Source organism: Manacus candei, unplaced genomic scaffold (genome assembly GCF_025592945.1).
Source record: "Manacus candei isolate 608988 ecotype Guabito, Panama unplaced genomic scaffold, ASM2559294v1 h1tg000034l, whole genome shotgun sequence".
Taxonomy (NCBI): Eukaryota; Metazoa; Chordata; class Aves; order Passeriformes; family Pipridae; genus Manacus; species Manacus candei.
The window spans coordinates 1,618,622-1,634,360 of NW_026138082.1; the positions used below are offsets into that span (position 1 = coordinate 1,618,622).

A 15,739-nucleotide genomic window follows, 5' to 3' on the forward strand; every position below is an offset into this window, starting at 1 on the left:
ATTCCCATACTGCCATAAAGCTTTAAGAAAAGCATTAAGGTTCATTATAGGATTGCAAAACTGGCAGCAGGGAAAATAAGCAAATGAAAGTAAGCAAGGGGGTTGCAGGAATGAATGAAAAGGAAAAGGCTCCCCGCATGTGGGGAAAGTAAGGGTTGTGGTGTTTGGAAGGAAGAGGCAGTTAGCACAGAGCCTTTTCTGGAAGTCTAAAAAACAACAAAAGAAGCAAGAGAAGGGAAAGAGGAAGACACTGGTGCAGAGGAAGATTTAGACAAGGTGATTTAGAAAGAAATGGAAAAGAGTATGAGGGAAGAACAGCACACATTCTTCACCATGCTCACAGGAAAAGGGCTTCAAGGATGGTCCTGACTAGTGAAATATCCATCCCTGCTGATGTATCCACCTTGCTCAGTCAGGTTTTGCTGGCTGCTGTCTATGTGCACCAGGCCATAATTTGGTAAGCAGATTCCTCACATTATTACTGTTCCATGATTAGCTGCATCCCTACACAGTAGCCACCAGCCTCTATCTATCTGCCCCTTTGTACGTAAATATCGCTTGAAATGTTCAGTGTAATTGTAAATTTACCTTTTCTTAAAGATTGGCAAAATATTACCTTCTCCCTATTGAACTTAAAAGCTACTTCTCATTGTCTACAGTGATATATTTAGTCTGACTTTTTAAGACCTTTTTTAGAAACAAGTTCTTTTTATTTCAGTTTAATTGTTTCTACTGCTTGTGAGAGTACTGGCCTAAAACTTACAAAAATTGCATTATGTACTTTTAATATCTCAGATTTTTGTATCTGCAAATTTCTTTAAATTCTTTTTTTTCTTACACCGTAATTGAAGCATGCTGTAATCCTGCAAACTTCTTTGTCCTGCTTATCAGTGAAGAGCTTACAGCATATCTCCAATCTCTCATTCCTATATATTATCCTGTAGTTAAATAAGAGGACCTTAAAGTATGAATGAAATTTAACATCCACTTTAAACCCAGTATCTGTAGTGATATATTTCAGTCCATTCTATCAATTCCATCGACATTACCATAAACAAAATTCAAAATGGAGGTTATTCTACAGTAATTTTTCTCCCTCTACTAGACACCAATGGCCATAATACATGAAAAATATAGTTTGGACAGAGCTATGTTAAATGTACATATGTTTTAAATTTAATCTCTATAAATCAGGATACATTTGAACTACCTTTTTTGGTCTTGGATCTTGTTTACACCAGTTGGAGCAGCTAAATCAAGCCTGTGGCATCTGTCATGTGCTGTTTGTCAGTCATCAAAAATTGCATTTACATTTGCAACTATTAACGTTGGTAAACTCTTCGATGTTAAAGTTATAATTATGGTTAAAACTAGAGGCCAGTGATTTATAGCTGTCGAAATGCAAAACGAAGAAAGGGCCATTATTTCAACAAGTCTACAGCTGACTGCTTGTTACATGTTTTTATCTGTTTCATCTCTGAAAAAACCAGAGCTGGAACAGGACAACACTGAATAATGATTAGATGCAAAGTGGTGCTAAAGATGTTAATTCTACAACTCTTGAGAAACAAGGGAACAAGGTAAGAGTACTTCTGATAACAAATGGAGTGTTATTTTGGTTTTTAAAAGATCCTTGGAATTATCTCCTAATCAAACATGAAAACAGAAGAGCTCCTAAATGATCATTCACTTCAGAGAGCTAACAGATTAAAAGATATGTTTTCACTTTATAAAAGCATCAGCAATTTGTGTTTGTTATTCAACAGCATTTTGATTTCTTTCCCAGTTTAGCACCCAACCTCACTCCCAGCCAAAGCAGTAGAAAAACTAATTTAAACTTGGAGTAGACATGGTGCTAATAATGAAGCAAGCGTCACAAGTCAGTAATGCTAAGTGGAATAGCATGCTTCTTCCGTCTCCTTTCAGTCCATAACTTCCTTCTGCACTTGACAAACATGGGCTGTTCTCGAGAACAACAGAGACATATTGTTCTTGCTTCCTGTAAGGTGATGTAATTGCAATGCTGCATGGATTAACACCAATTCTGCATTTTGTGGAAAACGCCAAAATTTAGAAAAACACCGTTTGCCATTCAGATTGTAGCAAGAAACAATAACCTACTGTGTCTGGAAGATGAGCAAATATTAACTTTTCCCTGTAAATTAGTCTTTAGTTTGCTCGTCATCTTCCCGGCCCATTTATCCATTTCTTATCAGCAGAAGCAAATGCCAGGCATATCTTGTCGAAAAAGGGGACTGCTCAACACAGAAGCAAACAGAGCTACTGAAGGTACTGCAGTGACTTATTTTTCTAATTATTCCAGAACTGACCCTCTGTCTACCTAAGTAATGAACAATATGATATAGACCAAGGCTTCATGCCAACAAGTTGATTAGTCTTAACAAGATCAATTTTAACAGGATGGGACCTATTGATATGACATATAAACATAACTAAAAATATGCAAGTACTGTTTTTCCTTTTTTCTTGTATCTGTTTAATAGGAGCTCCTAAAAAAAAGATATTTAAGAAATCATCCAATTTTACAGTATTTCTCTTCAAAAACAGACTACAGAAGTCTCAACATCATTTCCTTTTCACATCCATTTTGAATTCCCCAGAGATTCACTCTTAGCCTGCAAATAATCTGAAATTTTGGGGTGTTTTTTCATATGATTTATTATTTCAAATCTCAAGGGATCTTTTCCTCAGCTGGCTGCCCTACCATACAAAGTTAGTACAGCTTTTGGCTATATACTAGTTATTCCTACTAGTTTGCTTTTCTGTGAAGTAATATTTTTGGTGATTACCAAGCTTTCAAGTATTCTTGACAGATAAATTGCACGTGATTGCAAGAAACTGGCATATTTAATCAACATACAGGGGTAGTTTTACAGTTTCCACGTGCAGCAGTGGTCCTGCTGGAAACAACCATAAACCCTTCAGTGAACTCGAAGTCTTTTGGGAACACAGTGAGAGAGAGATTAATTGTGGAAGACAAGGGGTAACGATTACTAAATCATGACACTACTCTCAACTCAGTGCAAACAACCAAAGCGTTTACTCCTGACGAGATAGCTAAAACATGCGTGTGCAGTAAGTGATAAAAACCCATTTAGCAGGACCAGGACCTGGCTTCGTGCAAACACAGGCTCCTTTAGATGAACCCGAAGCACCTCTGAAGACTGTAGTGCGAGTCAGGGCACGCATTGTTTCAGCGGCGGGGAGGCGCAGCCTGAACCCACAGGTTTGAAGCACAACCGTGGGCTCGTGTTAGGAGGAAGGATAGTAAAAAAGGAAAGCTCCGCGAAGCGGCAGGGAAGGGGCGCCCTCGGCCCCCTCCAAGAGCCGGTACCGCCGTCCTCTCCCGGGGCAACCCGAGAAGCAGGGAAAGCTAGTCCGGAACTTCCCGTGGGGAGCGGCGCCCTTTCCGCCTAAGAAGCGCTGTAAGGACACGGCGTGGATCCCCATCCAGGAGCTCCCACTCAGGACGCGGCCGGAACGCTGAGGGTGGGCGGGAAACGGTTATTTCTGCCCGGAGGCGGGGCCGGAGGAGGTGCCAGGCGCTGGAGCCGCCCCAGCCCGCGCTGCCAGTGGCTCCCCAGCTGTCGCTCGGCTAAAGCCGGGGCGGCGGAGAGCGATCTCACAAGTGGTTTCTGCTGTGGCCGAGGAATTTTGCCCGGGGAGTGGAGAGGCCGGGGAAAGAGCGAGGTGCTGGGGGCGGCAGGAGCAGGAGGCCGGGCTGCCGGGGGTCGGCGCGCCGGGTAGTCCCTGCAGGTGCGGGGGAGAAGGGAGCGGCGCGTCATGGTGCCGGCGGCGGGCACGGAGGGAGGCTGTGCTCGTCTCCCCGTCTGCGGCAGCCTTCGCTAGCGCCCGAGTGGGAGCCCCTCGCTTCAGTCCGGCCGCCTCTCCCCTCCAGCAGCTCGGCGGGACCGCTCCGGGGCGGGCGGCGCAGTATGGCATCCGCCTAACGCCGACCAGCGCAGCAGAGCCCGGGGCTGCTCCTACGCCGCCGGGATGAGCGACAGCAGCGAGGGGATCGTCAGCCTGCCGGTTCCCGGCCCGCCCGGCGGCGGGACCCCGTGCGAGGAGGTGCTCGGCAGGCGAGCGCCTGGGGCCGACGCCCGCAGCCTCCTGCCCGACTTGGCCGCGCCGCCGCCCGCCTCTCTCTGGACTGAGGACGGCGCCGCCGCCGCCTGCCCGAGCACCGCGGCGCGGGCCAAGGGTGGCGGCCGGCGGACCGCGGTCACCTACGTGATCAACGAGGCGAGCCAGGGGCCGCTTCTGGCGGCGGAGAGCGGCGCCCTGCAGAGCCTGCGGGAGGCGTGCGAGGCGGTGGGGGCCGCGCTGGAGACCCTGCACTTTGGCAAGCTGGACTTCGGCGAGACCGCCGTGCTGGACCGCTTCTACAACGCAGGTGAGAGCGCCCGCCCGCCCGGGGCTGGTCATCGCCGCCGCGGGACCGGCTCGGCCCGCGCTCACCCCCCCGGCCCGGCCTGGGGTCACCGCGGGGACGCGCGAGTAACTCCGGCCGCCGAGTCCTCCGGGGACTGAGCCCCGCGTTGCCCCGCGGCCCCGGCTGCAGTGACAGCCCGCGGGTGGCCACGGCGGGGCCGTGGAGAGGCGGGGGTGCGCCAGAGCCCGCTCTTGTCCCCCGCGCTAATGTGTTTTGGAGAAGAAACTCTCTTGTCAGTAAGCGTGCTGTGAATCAGCGCTCGTGGATGCTACCAGCGGGTTAAACGTGACCTGGCTGTTTTCTCCCGGTCTCCTAACACAGTGCAGGGATGCAAGTTTGTGCTAATACGATGAGTTCTGGCTGAGAAAGGCAGGAGCTGCGAGGCCACGGGAGCTTTGAAAAGTAGATTTAGCACCAGACGTGTAGCTGGACAGTTTCTTGGGGCTGACAGTATCTGTGTGTTTGTGCTTGGAAGTTTGTGCTTTTGATATTGGTTTCATAGAACATTTGTGATGGATGTGCTTGAACAAAGAGCTGCACACACCAATCTAGTTAGTTGGCAAGAGTACCCAGAGCTGCATCCCCTCGACCCAGTTTACCCATTTTACGGCAGTAAAACACCTTCAGTTGAAACCACTGTGGTGGCTTGAGCTTCTGTCTTATGGCTCCATTTGTAAAAATAACAACAAAAATATTCCACTGTCTTTTTATTTTTTTGACAGATACAAAGACTTCATACGACTAAAATTACTGTACTAAATTAACATTTTTTTTGCTTTAAAAAAGTCAGAAACAGGAAATTGACCTGACCTACAATTTTAAGCTTATTGTGTGATGTGGCTTTGGTGTATATGAAACATGTGCTAAAAATAAGCATAGGTTTTGTCAGATATTGTAGTTTCCTCCTCTCCTGGGGAGGGGTGAAGAGAAGGGAAAAAACCCAATAAACAATCCCCAAACCAACAAAAATCTCCTGGCAGTATTATAAGCAGTTCCAACCTAAGACTCTTTGGCACAGACACAGTTATACCTGTCATCTCTTTGAAACTCTGCAAGCTTTGCCTCATGGACTGCTGCTTTCAGTGAGTTCAGTGAGGTGGGTGATTCTGAAGCATGCATTCACAGCATATTCCCTTTGCCTCATGCAGAGCTGTGTCCTTAGAGGTAACAGTTCTCAGAAGTCAGAGGAAGTGTCCTCGCAGGTGGAAATAGGAAGGCCATAGAGTTTCATTATAGATCCTGTATTTTCTGCATATAGCTCAGAGAGATTTCAAGCACCCTGACATCTCTTCATTCCAGGGCAGGTGGAATCTGAGAGTCTCTTTGGGTTCTGTTGTGGAAGCTGTCTCATAGTGGGGCTCACAAGGTTGAATTATCCATGATGTTTTTGTTACTCTTACACTGGTTAATTTCTAGACTCTGAGCTTTGCAGTAGGTGGGGTCTCAGTAATTCCTGGAGGCTTTTCTTGTAATGAGAGATTTGACTTGGAGTGGGCCCCTTTCAATTTTGGCAGTAGGCGTCTGGCATATAGCGCTACATATCTGCACACTTATGTAATATAATTTGCTTATTTCAATGGTTTTTCAGCGAACTGTAAATGTGAAAATTTACTTTTGCTTTGTATTGTTTGGCTGGGGGACTTTAATGCAAGAGTTTCAAATGAGAAAAAATACTTTGCCGTTCTGCTTTAGTAGTCAAGTCCATAAACGTGTAAAGAACTAGGAGAGTTGATCACATTAAGCTCCTGGACTGAAGAGAGCTAGATGTAGAAGTCTCTGTCTGCTCAACATATACTCTGTACTGTCTGAACTGACCAGTCATAAACCAACTGTAATCCCAAAACTGTATTATGCTACTGATCCTAGGTCTAGAGGAATCATGAATTTTCATACTGTTTCTTTATCCCTGTTGCACTTTCTACACTCTCTCTATTTTTAAGAATTAGTTGTTCTTCAGAAACTTTAAAATAGTGAAAAAATGTCTCTCAGTTTAGGAACAGTGTTAAAGAGCATTAAAGCCTCGTAGAAGAAGAACGCAAATGGGGAACAAAACCAAAATGGTCATGGAGGATGTAACTATTGCACAGATGTTTCTTTTTGATTGCTTTAATAGGGTGGTGGGACAGAGCATTTGTAGGTGACCTAAACTCCTTTACTGCCCTTCTTGTTCTCTCATGTTGTGTGCTTTCAGTGATCAAAGGTGACATTAGTTATATCATAGAGAATGTCTGCACACTACATTATTTTAAAAAAATAGGGTATGAAAATAGTATGCAGTATGACTGCATGTCAAATAAGAATTTAGCAGTGAAAGTGCTTTCAAATTAAGTGATAGTTAAGTGATCATATATATTCAAGGTATCAAGTCTTCCTGGACTCATTGTAAAGGCCAACTAAGCTACAAGAGTAAGAAATGATGTGATTTTGTGAAGTTTTGGAAAATCAAGCTTATTAACTGTATTTGAATGAAATAAAACATTAAACCTCTTAACTCTTATAATGCATGTAAATCACCTGTGATGGGGGGGCAAAGCTACAGTGTAGCATACCTGTCCATCATTAAGGCTTCCCTTTTTATTGTCTTATTTTTGCTTTGTATAACATAGTCGGAACTCTTTGTCATTTCTGTTGTAGGTTTGCTTCATGCCTTTCACTGCTTCAAAGAGAACCTCAAGGAGTATTAAGTATAATATCTTAGATGAAAATATCATCTGCTCTAAATGTAGATTAGCCCGCTAATAATCTTCTTTTGCCAGCCTCATTCAACTGTGGCCCTTAAATGCTGAGGCATAATTAGCAGTCCATATTAGTGAGTAGGTGTCAGCTATGTATAATTGAACCATTCAACCACCAAATATTAAAATATTGATCACCAGTTGATTTCAGCAAAAAATTAAAAAATATTTTGAGAAGCAAGTGTCAAATAAGCCCTGGAAACTGCTGGAGAAGGGTCTGACAAAAACAGATTTCAACATTTATAGCTTTTTCCTCCACTTAAAGAGAAACTAAGGTGAGAATGGGAAAAGGTAGTTTGATATCTTGTAAAACTTGATGTATCTGGGTTTGATCAGCTGTCTTAAGGGTTCTTTTCCTTTGTAAAGGAAAAGAGTTTTTCTTTTTTCTTTTTTTTTTCTATTCAATTATTTTGTGGTGCTGCAGGTGAATTGCAGGTATTTCTTAAATTCAACTTAGTTTCTAAACACTTCTGGAATATTTTAAGAGTTGGGCAATTAGAGCCATGCCAAAATGTAGCAGAGACACCATTCTACAGTGCAGTAGATAATTGTGCTGTTTTAAAAGTTACTGTAACCATTGATATTTGTAATTAAATGGTAATTTCTCTACATCACAGTGACCACATCTTCATATCCTGTTGATTTTACTTTAATTGTTCAGTTCCTTTTGTAAACAGCCATGAGTAAGCATAGAGTACTAAGGCGTTTGTTTGGCTTAGGTAAGCATTCTTTTTTGGGGGGGGAGGGGGTTGTCCTTATCTTTTTTAGGCAATTGAAATAAGAATACTGTCTTTCTGCACAGATCTTTACATGTAATACATCACTTTGTATTACACAAATGCATCAAGGACTGGCTGAACAGAGTGTTTGAGGAAAAACAAAATAGGCCAAAGTACCATAAGAGGAAAAAAAGTCACGAGTCAATAATCTGGGTCAGTTCTTCGTGGTAGGGAGGTGCTCTAAGTCAAGGTAATTTCTTTACACATGTGTTTAGAATTAGGCAGGGTTTTGTATGGGAATTTGTTAGAAGCGCAGAATTGGGCATTCTGACGATTTCTATGCAATCTCAGAGGGACTGGTGGAAGATAAAGTTCACACAGTGACTGAGGAGGATATGGGTTTTCTAATCTATGCAGTCGCTTGTTTTAGGTTGGTTTTCAAGCTAAACAGCTTGACATACAAAACTGTCCTGGTAACTTTAGTGTTGTCTTATAATGGGAAATTTCCTTTTCATAAGCTTCATAGGCATATGCTCAAGTTTCACGAATCAATGGCCCTTTTGATAGTATTTTCTCCTAACGCTGTCGCGTGGGGCTGTTGAGATAATTCCCTAGAACAGCAATGATTGTTTAAAATAGAATTCATCAAATATGAGATAATAAAATAGGTTTAGTATCTTGTCTTTGCTCCTAGAATTCAGCATCATTGCTTTTAGAATTCATGCCAGCTTGGGCTAGAAATTGTCAGTGTTGGCTTCTTGGGTTTAGAATCATATTGTGCAACGTGCTTGGGGAGACTCTTGGTGTACAAAATGACAAAGAGTTCAGAGAATCAATACAGTCACTTGTCTGAAAGTGAACTTTGCTTCGAATATGTTCTACACGTAAATTGTTTCTGCAGATTCTACAGAACATTTGTGGATTACGCATTCATAAGCATTTACAGGCACGCAGAAATGTAAAGCAGTACCAGGGCTCAGCTACAGTCTTGCAGCTTCTTTCTGTTTTTCCTCTAAATATGCTACATTCTTCATTCTAGAAGTTGACTTAAATGTTTCCTTGGTAAAAAGCAGCATGCATATTAGCGGTTTGTAGGAGCAAAAAATCACCATCAGAGAGAGAGTAATCAAAGCTTTGTTCTATTGCACATTGTCTCAGAACGATTCTGTGTTTTTTCACTACTTTTTTCTCTGTGCTTCCTGACTATTATTTTTTAATTTCACTGACAGAATTTTGTCAGTCACTTGAAATACTGCACATGCTTTCTGTGATTATGCAGCACTTACATTCATCGCTTATTTTACTTTTTTTGATACCTCCCCATTCCCCAGGTGCTGCTGTATCTATCCTACTGTTTCTATAGCATTGTACTGGAGACTCCCTGTTCCAAATTATAGTTCTCATTAACATAGCAGGAGAAACTGTCCTGGTGCATTATTCTTGTCTGATTTCAGAGTCAAGGGCAACTAGTAAAAAAAATAAGAAGTTTAGTCCCACCGTCCATGGAACTCATGTTGAAATATCTTGTATTTCAGCAGCACTATGATGCAAGTGATGAGTTGGAGCAAGAAATGCCAAGTAATTTAACAATGGTATGCGGAATAGAGTTGATGCCTGTCTTAAGAGTATGACTATTATCATGTCAGGCATGCAAAGTATTATGAATACAGACTCTTTGTGTCTGAATGCATAGCACATATTGTAATGTTTAAATGGGGTGGATTATAAAGCTCCTTTTGACTCCTGATATTGATTCCAGACTCTTAGAAAGCAGCATTAGAAACCTAAACCAAATGCATGGCACATCTTCAACACAAAACAGTGTTTAATTCTGAAGCACCTGAATGTGATCTACCTCTACAACAAAAGTGATGAGAATTCTGGAAAAAAATCTGTAGTCCTGATGTGAAGTTTCTTTTGTGTGTTTATAGTGCTAGTGGAGAACTACTGAATTTATGAAGAAATCATGAGATTTGAAACAATGTATTTACAAATACTCCATTGCTGGACCAACTGTAAATATTTCTAACCAGATTCCAATATTGGCACTGTGTTGCCTAACTTCCATCGGGCTACCTGTCAGTAGTTGACTGGAAAACTAGTGTTCCATCAGTTTCTCTCTGAAGTAGGAGGAACATAGCAAATGCACCCATTCTATACGTGACCTCCATGTATGTGGGCTGAGAGACCTGGGTTCTCTTTCAGACTTTGTCACCAGCCTGTCATAGCAGTTTGTAACTCTGCTGTACATTAAAAGCTCCCTTGGGCCTCTCCCACAGCTGAGATGCTTACATAGTATCTAGCATGGGTGCCCTGGACACAGAAGCCTGGTACTAGTGCGAATTTCCAGCCATGTCTGTAATGCAGATAATATTAAGGGTGTGTGTGCTCTTGCAGTGTTTATTTACTAAATCCCTCAGTGATATCAGTGAGACACCTGGCTAGACAATCTTGCATCCAGGCTTTTGTTGGATTATTAGAAGTTACAGACTTTTTAAATGCTACTTTCCCTGTTAAACGCATCAGGGCGATAGAACTAGTTTTGAATACTGCATGGTAGTTGAAGGGGTGGGAGAAATGCAGGTTATGAAATTATTAGAGTCTCTTAAAGTACAGTAAAGATATAAAACTCATGAGGCATCTGTATGAGCAGAAATCATCTAAGTGTATTCCCCACTGGAAAAATGCGGAATGGAGCTAAATTAATGCTTTTTGAGTAATGCAGAAGAAAGCCTGTGACTGATTTTTCTGCAGTTTGCATTTCTGTAGCTCTGAACAGGATGTGTCATAAAGAAGTGGCTTCTGGATCTGCTGCAGTCATGATAATAATTTGACTTCTCTTTTTAGTAGCTTTCCAAAGTAAAGAAGCACAGTACAAAAAGTTGTAAATGTAGCAAGGGACAACAGGCTGAAAAAATTGCGTTAGAGCCCAAAGGTTCAAATGAAAAGTAGAATAGGCCTTAAGTACACCATTTAGCACCATTATCCTCATTAAATTTCCCCCTCTGTTATGATCTTCAGAAAAATGAAGTTAAGCAAGTGAAAGTTTCAGTTTTATGGCAGGATTTTTGGGTTTTTTTGGTTTTTTTTTTTCTCAGTATAGAAAAACTGAGTTTTGAGTGTAGTGTATGGCGCTGATAATTTAAAACTTGTTCCTCTTTTTTCCCAGTGCCTCTGGGTCAGTGTCCATTTCGAACTGCTGTATTTGCGTACATAGGCAATCTGCAAGTTGTTTTTGTAAACTAAACCCAAAGGAACTGAAAAACCTCAGCAGCTCTACAATGACAGGGATTTTGCAAGTTTGTGGTTAATAAAATGGAAGTTATTGCTGGGATTCACATTTTTCTTTGTGGGCTCCCTGCTTTAGATTTTCCCTGAACATCCACTGCAATCTCCTACTGCTTCTTCTGTATGGCATCTCTGGAAGTTTATATTCAGTGATACAGACGTAATCAGAAGTACAGCATTTGTTAGAAACATATGTAGCAGTCATTGAAGTTATACAGCAGAACATGTGTGTGTGACAGATGACAGAGTAATCTGTTTTGACAATTGGGGAATTTTCTGGTAATCACTGATAGGTAGGTTTCTGTAAGAAGTTTGTAATTGTTTATATTCCAAGAGAACATGAACCTCAGGCTGAGCTTGATACACAAGCACAAGCTGCTTTTTTAGTTTATATTACTTTTTTCCTCTGAGACCAAATTTATGCCTTGACTGATGCAGATATAATATTTCAGTTATGAAGAGCTGCTGATCACTACTAACAAACGCATGCCAGAGTTGAATTCTTTTTCAAATCATGTCTGCCTTTATTCATAACCATTGGGATAAGTTTAGATGCAGCATGGGGCTTAAAGATTTCCCACAGACTGAATCATTTGAAGTCAGTGGGAATCAACTCTCTTTCAAATCCCACGAGAAATGTATGTTTTGATTTAAGAGGTAGATACCCTTGTAGAAATTTGGCTCTGCATTTCTCCTTTACTGTAATAAAGTAAATGAGTTGTTCTGGGACTTGCTGATGGTGTCCGTGGGTGGCTCTTGCAGAGAGTGCTCTCTGGATGAGCCAGCAGCAGGTGCTTTCAGTGGTGAAGATGGCTTTTCAGTGATGTCACCTGCAGTTCTTGCACAGAGTTTTATCTGATTTTCTTCCCCTTCACACAATACAGGTGTGTCTGATACAGGTGTATAATGCTACTTCCAGTAGTGTTTGACTTACTAGGGACTATAGTCTGAGACCTGCAGTCTGTGAAGAGCGAATATGCACGTCAAGTAATTATTGAGAGTTGGAAGTCCTCCAACACCTTCCCGTGGACTTCCGTGCTGTTCTGCAGTGTGCACAAGTGCCGAAGTCACTCATCTGACTGTAGCACAGGAAGCCCTGGATGTGAACAAGGAAGACTCAGTGATGTACTAAGAGTCAAGGAACACTTGTACCACTGTAGGAGTTTGTTTATGGTTCAGAAGTGGGGCCCCTCCTGCTTGGAATAAATTTATTCAGTTATCTTGACACAGTAGCAAAGTGCTTCATTTAAGTCCACAATAAAGGCACACCCATAAGATTAAAAGCTCCTACTTCCGCTGCTCCACCTTCAATATGATTTTTGCAGCTACGCACACTTCTAAAAGCATGGATAGTACTATCTTTTCTCTATGGAAGAGTGTCTCTGTGGGGAAACGTGCTAGCTGTATGCCATGATTTTTTGTTTTACTGGCTTATTATTGACTTAGGTAAAGTTTCTCAGCTTTCCTCCAGTAACCTCATGGGTCATTCAAGTGAAAATGGATTGACTTTAACCTGAATATTTGTGTGCTGACCACTGGTTTAGCTTGCATGTGCTTTCAGTAATGTGGCATGATAGTGAAAGTCAGGTTTTTGGCTGTGTGGTGCATCTTGTCTTCACTCACTCTCTGCAGCTCTTACCATCAATGGAAGTGACATGTGGCATCTGTGGAGAAGGGCAGAAGCAGTTTGCCACCTGAACGTAAGCTCGTCTTCCAGATCACAGTTGGAAATGAGAAGTTTTTGCCAGGCCATTGGTATGAAGAACGGGGAAACCTTCCAAGTCTCCTTGGGAGCATAGTTTTGTCAATTCTGAACATCACCATCATTCCTGGTTCAAGTGCAATTGCAGAGGGCTCAGTGACTCTGTCCTGATCGCTTTCACTGGAAAAGAAGTGGTTGTTACCTGTGTAAATAAACTGAAGTCTTGTGTATTTATGTTCTCTATTTCCCTGGGATCAGTTTCAATTTTTGTTTTCTGCGGAGCTGAACTTAACTAGTACTTCATATAAAAATAAATACACTTCATATGATACTTGGAATCCTTTAATATGTAGTCTCCTGTGAGGGTTTTCAGTGACCTTGCAAATCATGCAAATTGCTGTGTAGAAACTATTTTCCTTTGCTTATGATGATGATACTTATTTCAAGAGGTAAACTTCCCTGATTAATTCATTCGATATTTGTATGTTATTCACACTTCAAGACTGAAGACTGCACCTTCCACAACTGTTTTTTATGATTTTATGTTAATTAGAAAAGGAACAGAACTTCTTAATTATTTTTTTTTTTTATTTTGAGATTGTGTAACTCAAAACCATGGTCATTCTAATTTCTTTTTATTTCACCCTGAGTGTTACATTCCATTTATGTCTTTCAGGAGTTTTATTGATTTGGGGAATTTTCCTGATTTGTCATCTGGGAGTAACAGCTCTGAGTATAGTGAGTGTTGCACGTATGAAGCATGGCAGAGATTGCAGGGCAAGCCAGAAAAAAAGTAGCATTTCCAAAATATCCTGTACAGTTATAGCATTACTGTACAAACCAGGATTTATTTTTTTTTTTAAAGGATGCTTGTAAAAGGGGGGGAAGGATCCTGTTTCCTTAGTGCTGTGGCTCTAAAGGGAGGAGGGGAGAAAAGACACTGCCTTTGTCTTGAGAGCAGCCTGATGCAACCAATGCTGTTATCTTTGAAGAAGTGCTGGGATTGTGCAGCAATGCCCCACTCTGGTACATTCTTGAGGGATTATGTTGTTTCCTACCCCTACATCAGGGTGAACAGAGGTGGGTTTTTCCTCTTCTACTTGGTGTCACAGGCCAAGGGCAGCATGTGGGTACCCTGACTTACTACAGCCATAGAAGGACACCTTCAGTGGTGAAGTCTGAACTTCACATGCTATACAAAGTCCAGGTCTGTAGCTGAAGAGAAAGCACTTCCTCAGCCTCTCAGCATGAGGAAGGAAGCCCTTTGGCCTCTGCTAGAGCCAGGGACTGGTGATGTATGTGGTGGTGTATGCTGTGTTCTGGACAAGCCTTCTAGGCTGGAGCCTATATGGGCAGCACTGTCCAGAGTTGAGACTGCATGATGCAGCCAAGCCCAGCTGTGGTAGCAGCTTTTAGCTGGACCAGTCTCTGGAAGTATGGCAGAATGCTGTTTGCAGATGAGAAGTGTCTCGGGCAGGACTTAGCAGCCACTCAAAGAGCTTGTATTGAAGCTTTACTCAAATGTACTTATTTCTTTGAGGCTTAATAGTGTCAGAAGTTTGTGGAGGTCATTAAGTGTGAAGTGGTTTTAACTTAGTTTAAATACCTCAACACACTTGAGTGTATTTCACAATTCTGAGATAAATGGAGAAAGTCTTAAAAGTGTGTGTTCTAAAAGCATTCCACAAAAGAAGCAAGAAAATGAGGATTCTTGCCAGTAATTCTGTTACCAGAACCCATGATCTCCCTTTTCCAGCTGATGCAAAAAGGCCAAAATGCAATAAAAGTGCTAGGAAAATGGACTAAACTCAAGCAAGAGCTTCTGCAGCAAGCCCTGCCAGATGGGTGTATAACTGCAAAACTTCCAGTCCATTTTGTTACTTACTGCTTGCATTTTGATCCGTTTTCTGCAGTGTTCCAGAAGTGTCTCTGCTTTGAATAATCAGCGTGTTGACAACCTGATACTTGTCTCTGTATCCTCTCTGTTCAAGTACTCTAATAGAAGCTTTGGTTGAAAAATTTCCTGGTAGGCAGATCAAGCCTTAGGGCATTTCAGTTTATGCTGTGGCTGGTTGCAGACCGGTGGCAGATGTCTGTCTTCAAGATTTAGTTCAATTCATAAGAAATTACATATTCCTTATCCATTATGAATCAAAGCTATTGATTCACAAGCTGAGAGAGCTGGGGTTGTTCAGCATGGAGAAGGCTTCAGGGAGACCTCATTGTGGCCTTCCAGTACCCTAAGAGGGCTTATAAAAAGGAGGGAGATGGACTTTTTATATGGGCAGATAGTGACAAGAAAAGGGAAAATGGTTTTAAACAGAAAAATTAAAACTGTGGATATCCCTTCACTGGAAGTGTTCAAGGCCAAGTTGGATGGGCCCTGAGCAACCTGATTTAGCAAGTGGCATCCCTGCCCATGGGAGTGGGGTTGGAACTAGATGATCTTTAGTGTCCCTTCCAACACATACCACTCTGTGATTCAATGATTTAGAGATACTGCCATAGTAATTTCAAGCTGTACTTTTGCAGTAGAACTGTCTAAGACTTTTAGCATTAAAAGGCCTAAGTTAACATGGCATATTTTCCAATAATCCTTAAAGCCAATAAATAAATACAAGTAAGGTGACAATTACTGCAATATGCATATCAATATCAGAAAAGAGAATTATCCTACTGCTAAGAGTTTACTGCTGCCTCATTCTAGCTGCAGTGCTAAGTAGAGTAAGAAGATCATAAAATCCATTTGTCTATGCACTTACTCTCATTAAGTAGGGCTGCTGGAAGCGTTGAGCATTGTATCCTTTGAGGTGCAGTCCCACGGAAGCTTAAGTGGATG

General features: G+C 42.1%; 1 protein-coding gene across 1 annotated transcript in view; it reads left to right on the forward strand.

The window, feature by feature from the left end:
* Positions 1-2,763: 2,763 nt before the first annotated feature.
* The window catches only part of MAP3K5 (mitogen-activated protein kinase kinase kinase 5), a 105,440-nt gene continuing 92,464 nt past the window's right edge, over positions 2,764-15,739 (forward strand). The window contains exon 1 of the mRNA XM_051792494.1: positions 2,764-4,417. Coding sequence (XP_051648454.1) covers positions 4,018-4,417 — 400 coding nt within the window. The 5' untranslated portion in view covers positions 2,764-4,017. The remainder of the gene's footprint in view (positions 4,418-15,739) is intronic.